The sequence below is a fragment of the Antechinus flavipes genome, chromosome 1 (assembly GCF_016432865.1).
Source record: "Antechinus flavipes isolate AdamAnt ecotype Samford, QLD, Australia chromosome 1, AdamAnt_v2, whole genome shotgun sequence".
NCBI lineage: Eukaryota > Metazoa > Chordata > Mammalia > Dasyuromorphia > Dasyuridae > Antechinus > Antechinus flavipes.
Window position 1 is genome coordinate 29,672,892 of NC_067398.1, and position 20,584 is coordinate 29,693,475.

Consider the following 20,584-nt stretch of genomic DNA (forward strand, 5'->3'; position numbering starts at 1 on the left):
TGACTCCAAGCCACTCCAATAACTCTGTATAACACCGAGCTACCATCTGCTAGCCTCTAACCACAGTTCCCAGTTTTCTTCATTGCTGCCCTGTTATCTATCCCTTCAACCTTGGACCAAACCGGGTACCAAAGGTCCACTGCCATAACACTCCTAGTCACTGTCATGACTCGGCTATGGCCCGAAGTTGGTTCTGAACTAGCAGCCTTTGCAGCTGAACTCTAAGTGAACAGACTCACTGCTTGCTTTGTAGAAATCTCTTCATTCTGCATTGAAAAGTGTAGCATTCAAAATGACAACTCCTTAGTTTAAGAATAAACTCACAAATGTAAATGAATGTATTCTAATAACTAATCTAGATATAAGGGACTCAAATAAAGCATCCAAAAATCTTTTAAACTACATTCAAAGACATCATTCAAAATCCTTAGTTTAGAAATAAATGAATCAGGTTAATAATTGTACAGAGTGTTTGGGTAAGGATTTTGATTTGCTCAGATGAGATAATACAAATAAGCACTTTGAACTATAGAATCCATAGAATAACAGACTCAGAGATGAAGACCAGCTAATCTCTCATTTAATAAGTGAGGAAACTCAGGTCCGAATAGTCTCTCTCGGTGACTTGTGCCAGACCAAACATTACTAAGCCAGGTCTGTCCTGTGACGCCAAGGCCCGGGCTAGTCACTGTAGCACTACTGCATCTTCAGCCAGTTGTTCTTTCTCTAGGTAATGAATTAACAACATTTCATAATTTTCTTGTAATTTTACTTTGATCAAGAGATACCCATGAGAAGGAGGAACTCCATTCTCCAATGAACACTGTCCCTTTTCTGACCCTCAGTAAGTCAGACCATCTATTAAGAGCTGAGAGAGACCTCAGTAACCCCCTTTACTTTTAAGGTCTTGTCCAGGAACACAGGGGCCAGTGAATGTAAATACCGGAGGAAGGATTTGAACCCAGGGCTACCTGACAGAACAAGCTGCCCCCCAAAAAAAATATTGAAAGGAGAGAGGAAAAAACCCCCATTAAATCTACCTTTCTTTCTTTCTTTCCTTTTTTTACACACCTCTCTCTCTCTCTCTCTCTCTCTCTCTCTCTCTCTCTGTCTCTCTCCTCTTTCTTCTTTCTCTCCATTTTTTTTTTTCCACAATAAAATATGGTATCAGTTTTGTAGTGTGGAATTCAGTGATCACCTTAATACAAGGTAATCACACCAATATATCACCTTAAAACAGCAGGGATTTATGAAAAATATTGCACATCACTATTAAGTTAATCTCTTGCCATATGATTTTCAAAATAGCATTAGGGACTCAAGAAACGACTAATGTGGCCCTTTGGAGTAGGATTTTGCCTATTCTGAAGAATTTCTACAGGGATCAGAGATGGGATGGAAAACTTCAATCCTCATTTAAGATGTAGCCTCTTTGTCTCTTCTGCCTGAGGTTACTAAAGAAAACAGATCCAGAACCATTAAAAAAAAATGGTGATAATTTAAAAAATTTCCCTTTCAGAGATTGTGATAAATGGAATTAGAGATTTTAAGGTGCTCCCCAATCAGTAGCCTCCAGGCTTTGAAGTACAATCCTCAGGGGTGAATTCATTCAAAACCCCTACATTTTCCATATAAACTAAATTCTTTGACACCTCAAGCTTCACTATTCCCAAGGGAAATTGCCAGAACCCAGGAAAAAAGCTGAGGAAGTTGGAAACTTCTGGGGCCCTCCCCAGCAATTTGAAGCCAGGTGTTAACTTCCTGGTACAGACTTTAAAAAGCTACATCCTCCCTCATTACAAGTAGAATTACAAGTAGGGGGAAAACCCCCTAGAGTTAGTTAGGCAGCAAAGTCAGTCTTCAAGGGTATTTTTTTTTAACTCTCTCCTTTTACTAATTCCTTTTTTAAGGGTTTGAAGATAACCTTTGTCTCACAGATGTGTCAGCCTTCAGGAATTCTCTCCATTTGTCTGTGTTATGTTACTCCCATCAGTCAGGAGTTATCTCTGAAGCTCCTTGGCTAACTTTGGAAATCCAAAGTCAGTTGTCTGAAGAAAATGGAAATACTTCTTCCAGCAATTTAATTAACTTCTACCCAGTATAATTGGATTGCCATGGTGGAAATGTTAACTGGAGGGGCTGTGGGAAGGGAAAGGGGGAGGGAATGGGCTTTCGGACAGTCTAGGAGGGAAGAGTGGGATGAAGTGATTTTTTAGCTTCTTGATTTCATTTGAGTAAATAAATTGTCAGGAGAAGAGACCTGGGTCAATTTTGCAATCAAAAACCAGTTTAAGTGCTATCTATGACAAATCTGGCCGAGTAATCCCCTAGGCACATCCCTAAACCTTCTAGGGACACAGGACAACTAACCCTTGAAGATTAAAAATTCCAGAAAAGTCATTTATCTGCTTTGGGGGAGGGAGTCTCTAAAAATCCCAGCAGGGAACATCGGTAACAACAACAACAACAACAAATGCTAACAAGACATAGATGACATGACCTCTCAGGGTCTCAGTCCTCAGTGATAAAATGAGACAGGACTACATGACCTTTAGAGTTACATCGTGACCTAAAACGATGACAATTCTTCCCAAATAAAGATGGATCCCTACCGATGACAGTTGGAAAATGGCCATGATGTCACCTCCCCTTATCCTTACTCCAGTTTTTATCCTAGGGTCCACGGATTTGATTTTAAAAATAAATATTTTAATAATGTATATTGATATATTTTAATTTTCATCAAATTTAATAAATTTCAATTATGTAATAAAATATTTTAATGTTGTATTTAATATTTCAATGTATTCCCCATCATTTTTTCCCTTAGTAATCCTGTATATTGCATATTTTATCCTGTAAAATGTATTTTATTTTATACTTTAAAAATATTTTTCTGAGAAGGGCATCCACAGGTTTTACCAGTTTTGCCAGAGGGCACAAACACGCTTAAGAATTCTGCTCTGCATTCAGTCCAGTCACACCATAATTATTATTCAAGATCAATCTCAAACCCATCCAGCATCCACCTTTTCCTTTTCTGCCTCTCCATAGCTTTATTATCAACATATTTTGGAATTTAATTATGATCACAAATACTATCTTGTTATCTAAGTCAAGGAAAATTCTAGTCTTTAAATAATTCTTCTTCCTTAGGACCATGCTAGGTACCAGTAAGAATCAATAAACATTCAGTACAAGATACTTTTAGAAAAAATATAGAATATAGTTATATAGAGTCTAAAATAGATGGAGCAACAATGGAAAGTTTTTAATTACCGACTTTTGCTAATTTTTTTGGTGTTTGTCCACCTTTTATTCATCCAATAAAAGCATCTTATTAAGCATCTGCAGATCTGCACAGTTCTACATAAATTTTTTCTCATGCGGATGCACCATACTTCAAGAACTAGAATAAGTTTATTAAATTACTTTTTAAAAAATGAGTCACACTAATTAATTAAGGAAAGACAGAGAATGACTAAGGAAAGAGTAATTAAAGTATTGAAGCAAAGGCTTCTGATCCAAGGCTGGCTGGTCAGAATTGAAGTCAGCTAAGTCCTTCTCTTAAGTACTGAACTTTGCAGAAACTCAAGTTTCATAGCATTGATAGTAGTCTTTTACACATTGACCAAATTTGCACTTTTTAGCTTCAAAATCCTAACTATAAGATGGGAGGGAGCGTTGAGATGAAGTGTTTTCTAGTATCAGGACACTGTCAAAAAACCAAAATGGTCATATTCATTTTCATAATGTCCATGATGAACTTTTATTAACTGTATTTCAATATTATGGTTTTCTTTTGGAATCCTATGTATTTTACATATTTAAAAGCATTATTCACCTCACAAACACAAAAAAGCTTAAGGACTCCAAAATCTGGCCCAACATCATCATTTTATAAATCAGTCAATCGATGAATAAAAGAATGGGAAAAAACTCGCTCAGAGGGTAAGTGACTGGTACAAGATCACACAACAATCAGTAGTCTGGGCTTGAAATCAAAGCTGTCTGCCATTTATTTCTTACTTTCCCCATCTCCTTTTAAAAACAACTCCCCAAACTAAATCATGCCAAGATCTCTTCTCAGCTCTATTAAATTGTTTTATTAGACTTGCACTGAAGCTTCTGAAATGAAATGGAGGTTCATAGATTTAGATCTGGCTAGGAATTTGGAAGATACCATCCATATCCTGTCCTCCTTTCATTTTCCATCTGAGGAAACTCGATTTGCTTGCCACCAACAATCTGCTCAAGTGGTAATGTGTGCCCCAAACTAGAGGCACGAGACAAAAATTAAATTTATATTAAATGGCAGATATATATTTAGCCAGTTGTAACTAATAACACAAATAATGTTTCTATCTCACTTTATAGTTTACAAAGCATTTACATATGCTGACTCATGTGAACCTCACAACCCAGGAATGGCTGATTACAAGCCCCATTTTGCAAATGAAGAATGGGAGGCTGGGAGAAGTTAAGTGTTTCTCTAAAATTACACCAGTTTTAAAGTTTCCAAGACAGATATTGAACTATACTACATGTCGAAGTAGATAGAACGGAGGGTCTGGTATCAGAAAGATTCATCTTTGTGAATTCAAATCTGGTATCAGATATTTACTGACTGTGTGATCTTGGGCAAGTCCCTTAACTCTGCCTCAGTTTCCTCATCTGTACAGTGAGCCGAAGAAGAAAATGGCAAACCACTCCAGTATCGTCGTCAAGAAAACCCCAAATGGATTCAAGAAAAGTTGGACATGACATGACATGAAGAGTCAGATCTCAACAACTTTCCTGACTTTAGTCAGGAACTGGGCCACCTATTTGCCTATAATCCAAACCCAGTTGTTTTCCATTGCCCTACGCTGTGTCCAAAGGCCACGGCTGACCTTTTGGAACCCGAATGCCTTTAATTCTGTTATCAGTTACTTGAGTCGTCTGTGTTTCAAAGTACACTTTTAGGAGGCAGACCCAAAAAAAGCAGTGTGTAAAGTCTGAGCAGTAAAACATTAACGCATCTCAGGCCAGTCTTTGGACAATTTGTCATTGGTCTAGGAGAGTTGCTTCTAATTGAAAGGTTTTCCCTCCAGTTTCTCAACAATATTGCCCCTTCAGTTACAGCTTTAGTGAAAAGCAGCTCTACAGGTAGAAAATAAATTCCCCAGCTAAACAGAGAGTGATTATGCAGCCACAGGCAATGGAGGGAGCTCCCTCCCAGCCTCGCACCAGGGAACAATACAACTGTCAGGTCAAGTGTATGAAGGGCGAGGCCCCCGCCGGGCAGCTGGGAGAGAAAGCAACAGCCAGATCTACTCCCCAGCAGCTGAAGGAACTTTATCTTACAGTGCATACATTAAGACTTCTCAAAAGCAGGATTGTTAGAAGGTCGCCTTTTTTAAGTCACTGCAGCCCAAGCCCTTTCAAGGCTATTTGGTTTTAGGTTCCACCTACAAGGACCCCTCTGCAATGAACTGTCACTTAAGTTTCAAAAACAAGAGCTTGCTCAGCCTTCCTAGAATTCCCCAGTTCAGTCCCAGAAAGCCCAGATTTCTCTCTATAGGAATTCAGGAGATTATCCTCTGACTCTGGTCTGCGATGCAAATCTGCCTTCTGATTGATTCTGTGGCCACACGTTCAGTTCATGGGCCACAGAAGGCTCCTTGGCCCATTAATGTTTGTTTTTTTTTTAATAATTTTTTTTACTGGCATATTTTTATTTCCCCCCTACTGTTAATCCTGATTACAGACAACCCTTCTCCAGCTTTTCCCATCTATTCTAGCTACCAAGAGCATAAGCAAAGACGAGGATAAATAGTGCAAAAGAATATGCAAAGTTCCAAAGCTTACTCCCATCTCAGTAAAATGGGCTTTAGCATAAGAAAAGAGAGCTTTTACCTGATGTAGTCTCCTTTGGCTTCCTGGAAGGAGGAAGGGGAGAGAGAAAACCAAATTAAAACGATTCTTTCCATTTCATACATTAAGTATAACATCAGAGTAATTACGCTGCTTATTTTCTGCTCCTTCTCTCCATCCCCCTCACCCCCCAACCTCATAATATGATTTTCTATCCCCTAACCCGACAGCCTCCAGTCCTGAGGTAGCAAAGGTTAGGACCTGGGGAAGCATGCATGCTTTCAAACAACACAGTGTCTTCCGGCGGTGCTGCTCCCAGAGAGGAAAATCTGGCACCGAAAAACAGCCAGGTTTTGTTATTGTTAAATGGAGAGACAAGAATTGGTGAAAAAGCATTAATAATTAAGTCTCATTTCTCAAAGCGCGCGTGATTCAATGCATTTATGTGCAAGTGGTGGGAACGGACTTCGCCAGCCCCTGGGATCCAAGTCCCAAACACACAGTATGTCTCTAATTCCTAATGTAGCATGAAAGCAGCTCGTATATTCTGATTAATAGATTCTTCCAGGGTCAAAGGGCAATCGCTTACTCCAATTCAAAAGATAGCCAAAGGTGATTGTATTTCAATGAATTGTCAGCGCTGTCCCAAGAAGAGCAAGAGCCCCACAGAATTAATTTAGAAGTTTTTTTTTTTTTTTTTCCTAAGGTTGCTCTTAAGTTTTCTCTAGTTCCTCCCCGGGGGAATAAACTTCAACATTCACAGTTCTAATTAACACACAGAGACACAGACACACAGTCTCTACTAAAAGCTAACTTGTATGTTTACATTTCTATTACCCACACACTTTTAATTTGACAAACTGTTCACTACCGGGATATATTTCATAAGATTCATTGTTACAAGCAAGAGCTCAAAAATGCAACTATTAGGCTATGCTCCGAGCTTCGGGTGGCAAGCCAAAGGCTTAGAACTCCATTAATTACTGCTGGAAATTGCACACATTTCGTGGCAAGCAGCAAAAGCGGAGGGAGGGGGGGAGAGCCGGGGACTAGAGGTAATCCAGCAAGAGGAAAACTCTTACCTGCAAAATGAGCGCAGCTAACTTGAAGATCGTTTCACTTTCTACCTCGATCTGCCCCTGTTTGCAAAGGAAAGCACATCACAGATCATCCCCCGGACCTCTCTCCCCGGCTGCAGCCTCCGGCCGCCCAGTCCGAGCCCCTGTCACCGTTCAGCGCCTCCAGTTTACAATCAGGCGCGGACTATACCATTGAGGTGAGAATGAGGGGGGGATGGGAGAAGGGAAGGAACCACCGAAAGGATCCCAAGTAAAAAGCTCTACCTCCCGGGCCGCGGATTTTTAGTTAAAACCGCCGTCAGTAAATGGGTGAGAGAGCTGGATTCTGGAAGAGACGGACCAGGATCTGATGCTTAAAGTCCAGATCCCCTAAAAGTGAATTAGTCCTTTACTTCTAGGACTCTTTCTTCAAGCCCTGCAGGTTTTGCCAGATTACTTGGCCCTCAAAGGTTTCCCCAAGATAATATTTCTTTCTGCTGTATAGGTTAAATGAGTCCATGAACAATAAAACTGATAAGAGTTTTTTTTTTTCTCTGACACTTCTGTAATTGAAATGATATTTCTGCGCCAGCCCTGAAGTCAGGAGGACCTGAGTTCAAATGTGATCTCAGACACTGTCTAGCTGTGTGACCCTGGGCAAGTCGCTTAACCCCAATTGCCTCAGCAAAAAAATAAATAAATAAATATATATATATATATATATTCTAACCTCACATGTAAAACATACCATGTAGTTTTTCTAAATATTATATCATAACCATCCAACCCATTGAACTTTCTTTGTAATTGGTTCTTTGAATAGGTAGTTTGGGGAATTTTAATCTTGAGAGATTATTTTCTCAATTATTTTCTCAAGGTTCAGGGAAGGTGGGAAGTAGATAAATGAGGGATGTTGTGGAAAGTGACAGGATTTGAGGGTTATATCCCAGTTTACTGTTCACTTACTCTCTTTATTGACAAGTCATTCAACCTCATAGTGTTCAGTCATGTCGCACTCTCCCTGACCCCATGGGCCATACTATGTATGGGGATTTTCTTGGCAAAAAAAGTCGAGTGGTTTGCCACTTCCTTCTCCAGTGCATTAAGAGTAAACTGAGGTTAAGTGACTTGACAGGATCAGAGCCAGTGAGTGTCTAAGGTTGGAACTGAACTCAGATCTTCTTGACTTCAGACCTCGCCTTCTATATACTGAGCCATCCAGCTGCCTCATACCGTAGGACTAAAAATCTGAAACTGGAAGGGCCTTGAGAGGATATTTAGTCTAATCTCACTTTATCAATGGGAAAACAAAGACCAGGGGGGTTAAGTACTTTGCCCAGGATCACCCAGGTAGCAAGGATCACAGGTGAGATTTGAATCCCGGGTCTACAATAACAGAGTCAACCTCCTATAGTTAAAATGTGCTCCCTCCTCAGGCTTTCCTCTTAGAATTCCAGAATCCACCAGTTACTAGAAACTCTCTTGGTTTCCCTGTGTGACTAGTTCCTATTTTCTCTATTCATCTATTTGATATTCATTTATGTATGCATGTATCGGTCACATGACATCTCCTCTCAAACCACAGCTAGTAAACTCTTTAAGAAGACAGTTGTTTGCTTTTCTATCTCTAGGAATCAAGTTAATTACTTGAAAGAAAAGTTGTCATTAATATCTTTTGAGTTTTTAAAATCATCCTCCTTTTCTCCAGTATTTCTCTTTCCCCATCTCAGAGAGCTATCCCATTAAAAAAAAAAAAAAAAAAAAAAAGAAGAAAAAAAATCATCCTAACTGATCCCAATACATTGAAAAACTCTGAAAATACATGCTGGGCACAACATTTGTGGACTTCCAACCTGTGGAAAGGAGTGAGCGCAAGAGACTAAATAGATGTTTGTCAATTGATTAAAATGTGTGCTTCTCTAAAGCATTTTTGTCTTTCTTTGTAATCTCTGAACTGACACTCACTAAGTGCTTAATACATGCTTACTGACTGATGACTAATTTTCCCCCTGCCATGTATTTTAGTTTCTTCATCTGGCTTCTAAGATTTCTTCCAGCTCTAAATCTGTAATCTAATACCCAATCAATATCAATAAGTATTTCTTTTTTGTTGTTTTAATCCACTTAAAAAATGCTATTTTTATAAATTGTGTCAAATTTTCCTTCCCTCTTTCCCCTCACCATGACAGCAAGCCATCTGATATAGGTTATACATGTACACTCATGTTAAACATATTTCCATAAAAGTCAGGTTGTGAAAAAAGCAGAACAAAAAAGAAAAATCATAAGAAAGAAAACACAAACAAAAAAATGAAAATAGTATGCATCGACCTGCATTCAGACTCCATAGTTGTTTCTTTGAATGTGAATAACATTTTCCATCACCAGTTTCTTGGAATTGTCTTGGATCATTGTATTGCTAAGAAGAGCTAAGCCAATCATAGATGATCATCACACAATGTTGCTATTACTGTGTTTAATATTCTTCTTGTTCTTGTTCCCTTCACTCAGCATGAATTCACACAAGTCTTTCCAGGCTTTTTACTCAGCCTGCTTATCACTATAAGAATAGCTCATTACATTTATATACCACAACTTATGGACATCCCCTCAATTTTTAATTCTTTGCCACAAAAGGAACTGCTATAAATATTTTTGTACATGTGGCTCCTTTCCCATTTTTTATGATCTCTTTGGGATACAGAGCTAGTAGTGGTATTGCTGGATCAAAGGGTATGTACAATTTTATAGGGTAAGTATTTCTTAAGTGCCTACCATGTACCAGGCACTAGTGGATCTTTTGTTTATAAAGACATTCCCCAATCGCTCTCATTGCTGTCAGGAATCCCTTCAAACTTGCTGATCAAACCCCACCCGTTTCTGCCCATGCTGCCCAAGATTTTTCAGGTCCTTAATCTGAAGATGTTTATGGAGGTTTATGGGATGCAAAGGATAAAATACCAGGCTTGAACCAGAGTTCAAATCCATTCTCAAATACTTCCTACCTGGCAAGTCAATTAACCCAGATTATCTCAGATTTCTAATCTATAAAATGAGCTAGAGATGGAAATGGCAATGGTTTCTTTGCCAAGAAAACCTCAAATGGGAAGACAGAAAGTTGGATGTGATTGAAAAGACTGAACAATAACATACACAGAGGTACCTATGAACGTATATATATGTATAGATATTTCTCCACAAATAGCATGAATGCGTTACATCAAACTGCAGTGTTTAGAAGAAGATGTGATGGATGTTTTGAAAAATTCTGCCCTTTTGGTGAATGTCAAACCACATAATTGAGCCCATGAAAAACAACTCTCCATGATATACACTCCTTGCTTAAATAATCAACAATGACCACCTGAATGTGCAGTTAATTAACAGAGGATCTTGAACTGAGATTCAAAGGTCCTGGGAATGAGTCCTACATTTTAGCTTCCTCCAACCCACCACCTGTTAACTGGGGATTGGAGATTTTCCTAGAATGATCCCAGATGAAATAGAGGGAAGTAAAAGGATTGAGATAATTGCATCCAGGGATGAGACACATGTAGTTGAAGGCTAAAATCTTCAACTGGCAGGTCGAGAGCAGTGGGGCTTAAAGGAAGAGAGGAAGAGAATAGAGAATGTTCAAGCAGGATTTCTGAAATTAAATCGCTCCTTTCATTCATATTTTTAAAAAATCCAACCTTAGCATGGTGCTAATTATCAATCTTTTTTTCCTTTATATCTCAAAATGAAAGTGAATCAATTCTGCCCTATAATATAGAGATGTTGCTTCTGAGACTTGAGAGGGAGCCCAGCAGATCCCGAAACATTGAGTCCGGCTTTATATTTCGGCTGTTTTTCAGGAGATTGTCAGTTTCTCACTTTTGAATTTCTAAGCTCTCCTTGAATCTGGAGGGCCTGATTAGGAAATCAAAGGGAGGCAAGAGAGACTGTAGAAATCTATTGTCATCTCGGTCTTTCGGCATAAAGGTCATAATTTTCTAACCTGATGAAAAAAGATTTAAGTGATAAATGCAAGAGCGGGCCTGGCCTGACTATCAAACAAAATTTGAAGAAAGTAAAATTCCTTAAGTTCAGGAGAAGAAGCTCCAAGGGAGGGAGAGGATGGAACAAAGAAATGAAAAACACTCTGATCCGAAGATCAGAGCTCCAGATTGAAAATTAAATTTAAGAAGGATGACCTCTGAACACAGTGGAAAAAGTCAATCAAATCCTGAAATCTTTGAGAGAGGATATTAAAGATAAGTTGTTAAACAGAGCTGGAAATGAAAATGGATATTGAAACCAACTCCCACCACATCTCCTTTTACAACAGACATATTGAGACTTGGTTTTGAACAGTGAACGCAGTATCTTATTTAGGGAATAATTTGAAAGGACTTCAAATATATTTTGTATTTTCTTGGCTGTGTGTATGTTGTTTTACCCTGATAGAAGGTAAGCTCCTTGAGGACAGTTTAGGTGTGTGTATATCTTTGCATTCTCAGTGCCTTCAGGAGAATGAAATAAATATTGATTAAGCACCTATTATGTGTCAGGTACTACATGAAACACATTACAGATATTATATCATTTGATCCTGACAACTCTTGAAGGGGGTGCTATTATTATCACCATTTTGCAAATGAGGAAACTGAGGGAAATAGGTTCAATGACTCACTCAGGATCATAGAATTAAGTATGGGAGATCGAATTTGAACTCAGGGTTTTTTTCACTCTGAGGCAGTTAGATGGTACATCTGATTGACTATAGGGTCTTTAGTCAGAAAGACTCATCTTCCTGAGTTCAAATCTGACTTCAGACACTTATTCGCTATGTGTCTCTGTCACTTAACCTTGCTTGCCTTAGTTCCTCATTTGTAAAATGAGCAGAAGAAGAAAACCAAAAAAACCCAGATGGGGTCATGATGAATCAGATATGACTGAAAAAAACTGAACAGTAACAAGAACTTCTTGATTCTAGCGCCAGTGCTCTATCTACTGTGCTACCTAGCTGCATGGCTCCTAGCACGTACCTTGCTCAGAAATACCTAATCAATATTTGCTGAGTTGAAGATAAAAAAAATATTGAGAAAACTAGATAAATTGTAGAAGCTGCAAAGCAATCAATCTCATCTTGGCAAAAAATAAAGATGACAAGGTGAGAGACTAAGATCAATCAACAAACATTTATATTTTATTAGAGTAGGTTTTCTTCACCTATTTTGAGTCACAGACCCCCTTTGGCAGTGTTAGAGGAGTTTATATATCCCTTCTCAGAATAATGTTTTAGATTATTTTGAATTATAAAGGAAATTAATTATGATGGAATATAGTTATTATAGTATCTTATTTAAAAAAAAAAAATTTATGGACCAAAGTTTAAGAAGTCTTAACCTAGAGTTTGAAGCATATTGCTGAGCCTAAGACAAGTTTTAAATTTCTGATTGGTAACCTATTTTGAGTGATTTATTCTGACTCTGGAAAGTCATTTTCTTATTTGTGTGTCTTCATTAGACCATCTTAAACTGAGAATAATAATAGTGAGCATTCCACAGAATGTGGTGAAATTTTAATTAAGACTGACAATGTGGGGAACTTAATTAAGACATGCAAAGAACTGGAGAATTTCATGGATTAAGTACAAAGGGCTACAGAAGTTTGGTGAGCTATTAAGTAGAGCTTACTGCCAGCCATGTCAGCATTAGTAATCCTAGAACAAGCTTCCACTTGGTTACTACAACTGAGAGAAAGAGATGTCTCCAAACTGTAAAGATAATGGGATCCTTCATCATGATTCCAAGACTGCCAAGAGTGGACAAAGAGAACTCACGAAGTGAATCAGATGATGTGGCCTAATGCACAAGAACAATTGGGAACCATCTTCCCAGTGAGAACAGAGTACGGGAGTCTGGCTGCCTTATTCAGGGGATCATAAGTTTAGAGCAAGAATGGCATGGGACCAGCAGGATGATTTCAGAAAGGCCTGGAGGGACTTACATGAACTGATGCTGAGTGAAATGAGCAGGACCAGGAGATCATTACATACTTCAACAACAATACTATATGATGATCAATTCTGATGGACGTGGCCCTCTCAACAATGAGGTGAACCAAATCAGTTCCAATGGAGCAGTAATGAACTGAACCAGCTGCGCCCAGGGAAAGAACTCTGAGACTTGACTATGAACCATTAATAGAATTCCCAATCCCTCTATTTTTGTCCACCTGTATTTTTGATTTCCTTCACAGATTAACTGTACACTATTTCAAAGTCCAATTCTTTTTGTACAGCAAAATAACTGTTTGGACATGTATACTTATTTTGTATTTAATTTATACTTTAATATATTTAACATGTATTAGTCAACCTGCCATCGGGGGGAGGGGATGGGGGGAAGGAGGGGAAAAATTGGAACAAAATATTTGGCAATTGTCAATGCTAAAAAATTACTCATGCATATAACTTGTAAATAAAAAGCTATAATAAAAACATTTATTAAAAAAAAAAAGAATGATATGGAATTTATCAGCTTATGGATCTGAGTCCTACTATGGGCACTTACACTACTGTCTGTGACATCTTGGTCTTTAGAAACACACCAGGCTCATAGTTTAGCCCCATGTGTGGGTCTCTTTCCAAGGCTATAGGTAAGACAACTAATCAACTGTGAAAAATCTTGCAGATGCATCCTAGTGATCAAAAAAGTAAACAGACAAAAAATGAGAGGCTGTGTGAGAAGAGCAAATAAAGTACTTGGGTCCAGAAGATTTGGGTTCAAGTCCAGAAACAGATTGCATTTGTTGTTTGACTTCACCTTAGTCTGCGGGAGTCTCCAGATTTTTGCACTGACAGTCCCCCATGATTAAAATGCCCTCCTATGTCTCATCTGGATAGGAATAAGGGTGAACACTGGATCTGTGACTTCCCTGGTGTAGTTAATTGCCAAGCAAAGAAATTCCCTCTCCCAATGACTTTCCACACACTCGCAGCTACTTCAAAGTCTTAAGGCAACTGCCCAAAATGATTTGTCAAGGGTCTCAGATTTTAACTTGGGCTTGGGACTTCTTGTTCCAGGGATTTGTTTATAGGAAGTAAATACAAAGGCCAACCTGGGGTCAGACTCCTGACACTGAAAGTCCATTTAAATTCCATAATCATTCCTTCTCTAAACCTATAAACCTCAAAGGAATTCTAATTTCTAAGGAAGTTCTAAATTTTAAGGAATCCCTAGTTTCCTTCAAAATTCAATCTTACTTTCTATCCTCCCTAAAATTGTTGATGGCTTCCTTCCCCTAGTCTCCCCCCGCAATCACCCAATATTTATTGTATATGTAGGCATTTTTATCTCAGTTCCTTGAGAATAGAGGCTGTTTCATTTCTTTTTAAAGCCTAGCACCATTCCTGGTATATGGTAGGGGCTTAGGACATAGTAGGGATTTAGTATAAACTTGTTAATTTATAATTGTTGTTGTTCGGTCATTTTTCAATCATGTCCTATTCTTCATGATCATCTCTGGGATTTTTGTTTCTGGCAAATATATCGGAGTGATTTGCCATTTCTTCCTCCAGCTTATTTTATAGATGAGGAAATTGAGTCCAAAAGGGTGAAATGACTTGCCAAGGTCACCCAGCTAATTAGTGTCTGAGGATGGAATTGGACTCAGGATGATGACTCCAAGCCGGGCACTATCCACTACAGGGCTACCTAGTTGTCTTTGCAAATCTTAAAGTGCTTTTATTCCCTTTCCTTCTCTCCCCTTCTTCATCAGAATGGGAAATACCCAAGTGGAAGCTCCCCCCTTCAGACATTTGTCATCATTTTTCTAAGTTTGGAGAGCTATTCAGGGGCAATGAGAGGTCACCTGATTTTGCCCATAGTTATCATGTGTCAGAGGTCAGACTTGAAATTTGGACTTTTTGGTTCTAAAGCCAATCTTCTACTCATCATGTTTCTTAACCTCTTAAGAGTTTGAGATAAATGGCAGCTAGTTTTATGTCTGTAATACTAACGTTTCTATCTTAATATCTATATAAGAACACAATTACTAATCACTATTGAATCACTACTATTAATTTTAAGAAGAATATATAAATTGATGTCAAAACATCCTCACTAGATGAAGAAATCTTGGCATCTATGGGAAATATAGTGAGAGTGAGAGCGAGTCCAAGATTTGGAGGTTCAAGCACCCAGATTTGAATCCCTGCTTTGGCACTCAGCGCCATTATGACCTAGGGCAAGTCACTTTAACCCCATTTCATATTGAGGTTCATAGTAGTGGATATCTCATGAATTACCATAGAGGAAGGGCAGAATTATTATTAAGTGACTTTAAAAAGGCAGGTAGATGGTGGCGTTAGGAAGATCCATCTTCCTGAGCTCAAATTTGGCCTCCAACTTCTACTGTGTTACTTTGAGCAAGTCACTTAACCCTGTTTACTTCATTTTCCTCAATTGTAAATTGAGCAAAGGTAATGGCAAAAACTGAATGTTAAAAATTGTCTTTATATATAATTGGGGAAAATGATTTTTTTAAAGCTAAGCTCTCCCATAGGATGTGATTTTAAATGCTCTTCAAGTTCCTTTAAAGGAAAATAGGATATAAAAGAAAAATATCAGAGTTTGAGTCAATGATGGCCATTCTAGAGAGACTAAGTTACTGAAGGAGGAACTCACTAGCTCAGACAATAGCTCACGTGGGAACTGTCCATTAGCAAAAGGCAATCACAGGATTCCTGATGTTGGCCCAAAGACACAGACCCAGCCTTAATTGTTTTCTCTCTTGTTTGAGTCACAAGGGGAAAATGGTATAGTCATTGTCAGAAAAGCTTTCAGCAGGAAACTAAATCACTTCTTTTCTAGAGAGAAACTTGGGAGCAAGTAAAGTGGAAGGGCTTTTGATGTAGAGTTTCTCTGAGGTTTAGGTTGCCATAAACTTGGCTATCACCAAGGGAAGAGTCATTCAGGGTGAAATAAATTTACTCCCATGCTTTGCATATAGATATTGTAACTGATAGCAGCTAATACCCTTCAGAATGGCTCTCCAGGATTGGGAAACACCTTTGCCATTTCCCTACAATCCCTCAATAGAATACACAGTTTGAAGGCTACTACTCCATGGTAAAGTATCATATTTGGAGGACTCCCAAGCTTTGGTAAATTCACAGGCTCAAGTCCAGAAATTGATCTTCCTAAGGTGTAGCTCTGCCGGTGGCACCCTCCCCATGCCAATTCAATAAACTCTTGGTGGCTCCCTATTACCCTCAGGATCAATTATAAAATCTTCTATGCATCTTTGTACTATTTTAGTCTTACCCTCAACTCTTGTAGACCCAATGACACTGGCTGCCTCGTTCTTTGCACAAATCACTCAACTTCCATTCTGCCATTTTCACAACTACTCAACTCCCAATCTGACAAAAATACTCAACTCTCAAGCTGCCACTTTCACAAAATACTCAACTCCCAATCTGCCATTTTCACAAAATACTCAATTCCCAATCTGCCAGAAACACTCAGCTCCCAACTCTACCATTTTTACTGCAAAATTCCTCCTTCTCTTCTCTACCTGTAGACTTCACTAGCTTCCTTCAAGTCTCAGCCAAAATCCCCCTTACTAAGAAATGCCCTCCTAATTCTAGTGCTTTCCCTCACAGATTGTCTCTGATTTATCCTATATATCTCTGCTGTGTATGCAGTTGTTTGCATGTGTCTCATTCTTGAAAGTATTTCTGGTTTTTTTTTTTTTTTTAATTCTTTTCTTTTCTTGTATCCCCAGCACTTAGCACAGTACCTAGCACAGAACAGGTGCTCGAAAGCGTGTTGATTTGACGTGACTAGATCACCATGTTCCAGGCACTGTGCCAGTGGTTGGGGACATAAGAATAATAAAAACAGTCCTGACCCTCCAGAATTTTGCATTCTATGAATCCCTTTCCTACCCAAATCCTACATCTCCAAGTCCAAAAAAGTCCTCTCTAGTCTTATATATGTTAGGACCATCCTTATTTGCCTACACCCCGGAATGGTGAGCCTGTTCTAATTCCTACAGCTGAGTTATGAAGAGCTTCCCTCTACTCTGTCACCATCACCTAAATGCCTTTCATCACACTGGCATTCTTAGGTCCATACGCTTCAAAGCCAGGGAGTGAATGTCTGGGAGAGAGGCCTGAAAAGGAGAGGTGTGGTGCTCTGTGGCCAGATGCAAGATGCCAAAGGCAGCCTGGGAGGCTTAAGGAGGTCAGGCTTCACTTCTCCTCCGCACTGGAGTTCCAGGGCACCCACATCTGGCAAGCCCAGCAGGGAGATGATTGGACCACAGATGAATAAGCATTATTAAATAAATACCCAGGCCCTGCTCTGAACTTCTGCATTTACCCAGGGCCCATTATGAGATTACATACACAGTAGACATTAATTACAGCTCCCTAATTGCTTAAATGCTTCTGGCAGTGATGCAGAATTGCAATTTGATTTTGTAGCAGGAAAAGATTCTAGGGGGAAACAAGTCCTTTATAAGGGGAGGGGAAGTTAAGGAGGGGGGAAGACACAAGATGCTCACAAGAAAATTAGGGACCGCAGTTACAAAAAGGGAGACGCAGGATTGAGAAAGAAGCAGATGGTCAACCAGGACGAGCTGGTCAGCAATGGTAGGCCTTTGTAACTGTGCATCTAATTAAACACATTTCTCTTATGCTGATCCCGGAGGGGGCAAATCCACAACACTCTGCTCTCTGCTCCTTCCCATGTGAGTGTGAGCTTCTAAATTGGGCTCCCATTTTAATTCAGGGACACATCACTCCATCTCAAAAGACTGAATGGATCTGTATTCTATCTCAGTACTTTTGGGTTCTATGCCCTATTATTTTTGAGTAACACTAATCATAGCTTGCGTTCACACAGCAGTTTAAAGTTTACAAAGCACTTCATCTCACTTGATTCTTAACAACCACCCTTAGAGGTAGAGGCAGTTGCCGTTATCATCAACTCCATTTTACAGATAAATAGTTAAATAGCAAAATAGAGAGATTACAGGATTTGCTCATGGTCATGTAGTAAGTGTCCAAGCTGGGAATTGAATCCAGGTCCACTAGATTCTAGAAAGGTGGTTTGATGTGGTACCAAACTCTAAATAGAAATGGCGCCATTAAACCATACGTAAGAACTTCTGTGAGCCACATTTTGACTTAAAAGATGACATATTAATATTGTGTGTATTCTGCTGTATTTTTATTAATCTTTTTAGATATTCCCCAATTACATTTTAATCAGGTTCAGGCAGCACTGGAGTATTGCCAGCAAGTCTGACACCTTTCCACCACACCTTGGGATATGTACCTCTCCTATAGCTGTTTACTATGTGCCAGTTGCTGTGCTAAGTACTTTACAAAAATTACAACAAATCTGGGAGGTAGATATTATTGATTCCCATTTTTTGGTTGAGGAAACTATTAGAGATGGAGAATAACTGATTTGCCCACAGTTGCATGACTAGTCAGTATCTGAGATTGGATTTGAACTTAGAGCACCATACCTAGCATCAAAAAGACCTATCTCCTGTATCACCTAGATGACTTTTTAAAAGGTAGTTTGGTATTTTGATAAATAAGCCAACTTGAATAGCATCTAAGACTTTTAATCTCTCCTTCCCCCAACTTAAAAGTGTTTTTCTAGTTACATGTAAAGATAGTTTTCAACATTCATTTTTTGTAAGATTTTGAATTCCAATTTTTTTCTCTCCTCCCTCTCTTCTCCCCGCTCCCCAAGACAAGCAATCTGATATAGGTTATACACATACAATCACATTAAACATATTTCCACATTGGTCATGTTGTGAAAAGAGAATCAGAACAAAAGGGAAAAGCCATAAGAAAAAAAAACTCAAAAAGTAAAAATGATATGCTTTGACCTGCATTCAGATTCCATAGTTCTTTCTCTGGATTTGGATAGCATTTTCATCTTGAATCTTGATCATTGTATTACTAAGAAGGGCAAAGTCTATCATAGTTGATCATCACACAATATTGCTTTTACAAGTCTATTGGAATTTGCTTGTGTCATCTCACTGTTGAAAAGAGCCAAGTCCATCATAGTTGACTATCCTATAATCTTGTTACTGCGTCCAATGTTCTCCTGGTTCTATTCACTTCATTCAGTATAATTCATGCATATCTTTCCAGGTTTTTCTGAAATCCATCTGCTCATCATTTCTTATAGCTCAGTAATATTCCATTCCATTTATATACCATAATTTATTTAGTGATTCCCCAATTAATGGGCATTCCCTCAATTTCCAATACTTTACCACCATGAAAAGAGCTGCTATAAAGTTATTTAAATATGTGGGTCCTTTTTCCTTTTTAATGATGTTTTTGGGATATAGACCTCAAAGTGATATTGTTGTATTAAAATAGAGTATCAAAGCATAGCTTTTTGGGCCTAGTTCCAAATTGCTCTTCAGAATGATTAGATCAGTTCACAACTCTAGCAACAATGTCTTAGTGTTCTAATTTTCTCATTTCTTCTCCAACACTTACCATTTCCTTTTTCTATTATATTAGCCAGTCTGATAGGTGTGAGTTGTTTTGATTTGCATTTTTCTAACAAAAAGTGATTTACAGCATTTTTTTTTCATATTACTACAGATAGCTTTAACTTTTTTATCTGAAACTACTTGTTCTTGTCCTTTGACCATTTGGTAATTGGAAAATGTTTTCTATTTCATAATTTTGACTCAGTTCCCTGTGTATTTTTTAAAATGAGGCCTTTATCAGAAACACTGAAAAAATTGCTTCCCAGTGTCCTTGCTTTCCTTCTAATCTTGATTGCAATGGCTTTGTGTAAAATATTTTTTTTATTTAATGTAATCAAAATTATTCATTATGGTGAGAGATATTGGTCTATGCCTAGTTTCTGCTATATTATTTTTGTCAAACAGTGAATTCTTATCCCAGAAACTGGAATCTTTGGGTTTATCAAACAAGAAATTACTATAATCATTGACTATATATCTGGCAAACTATTCCACTGATCCAACATTCTATTTCTTAGCCAATACTAAATAGTTTTAATGATAGTAGCTTTATAATAGTTTTAGATCTGGTATAGATAGGCTACTTTCTTTTGTACTTTTTTCCCATGAACTCTCTTGTTATTCTTGATGTTTTGTTCTTGCAGATGAGTTTTGTTATTTTTTTCTAACTCTAGAAAACAATTTTTTGGTAGTTTATTAGTGGCACTGAATAAGTAAATTAATTGTCATTTTTATGTATTAGCTTGATCTACTCATGAACAAATGATATTTTTTCAGTTATTTAGACCTGACTTTGTGTGACAGTGCTTTGTATTTGTATTCATATAGTTCCTGGGTTTGTCTTGGCAAGTAAACTGCCATATATTTTATATTTCCTACACTAATATTTTAAGTGGAATTTCTCTTTCTATTTCTTGTTGCTGGGCTTTGTTGGTAATATGTAGAAATGCTGACAATATATGTGGATTTACTTTACATCCTGCAGTTTTGCTAATGGTTGAAAAGGGTTTCAAATGAGTTTTTGTTGTTGTTGATTCTCTAGAATTCTCTTAAATATAACATCATATCATTTACAAAGACTGATGGTTTTATTTCTTCATTGCCTATTCTTATTCCTTCAATTTGTATTTCTTCTCTTATTG

At 38.1% G+C, this 20,584-nt stretch overlaps 1 protein-coding gene across 2 annotated transcripts in view; it reads right to left on the reverse strand.

Moving 5' to 3' along the window:
- FRMD4B (FERM domain containing 4B) overlaps positions 1-20,584 on the reverse strand; it is a 350,691-nt gene that overhangs the window by 71,027 nt on the left and 259,080 nt on the right. For both annotated transcript variants that reach the window (XM_051980657.1, XM_051980648.1), the window contains 2 exons: positions 6,939-6,995; positions 5,899-5,921 (listed from right to left, as the gene is read on the reverse strand). In XM_051980657.1, coding sequence (XP_051836617.1) covers positions 5,899-5,921; positions 6,939-6,995 — 80 coding nt within the window. The remainder of the gene's footprint in view (positions 1-5,898; positions 5,922-6,938; positions 6,996-20,584) is intronic.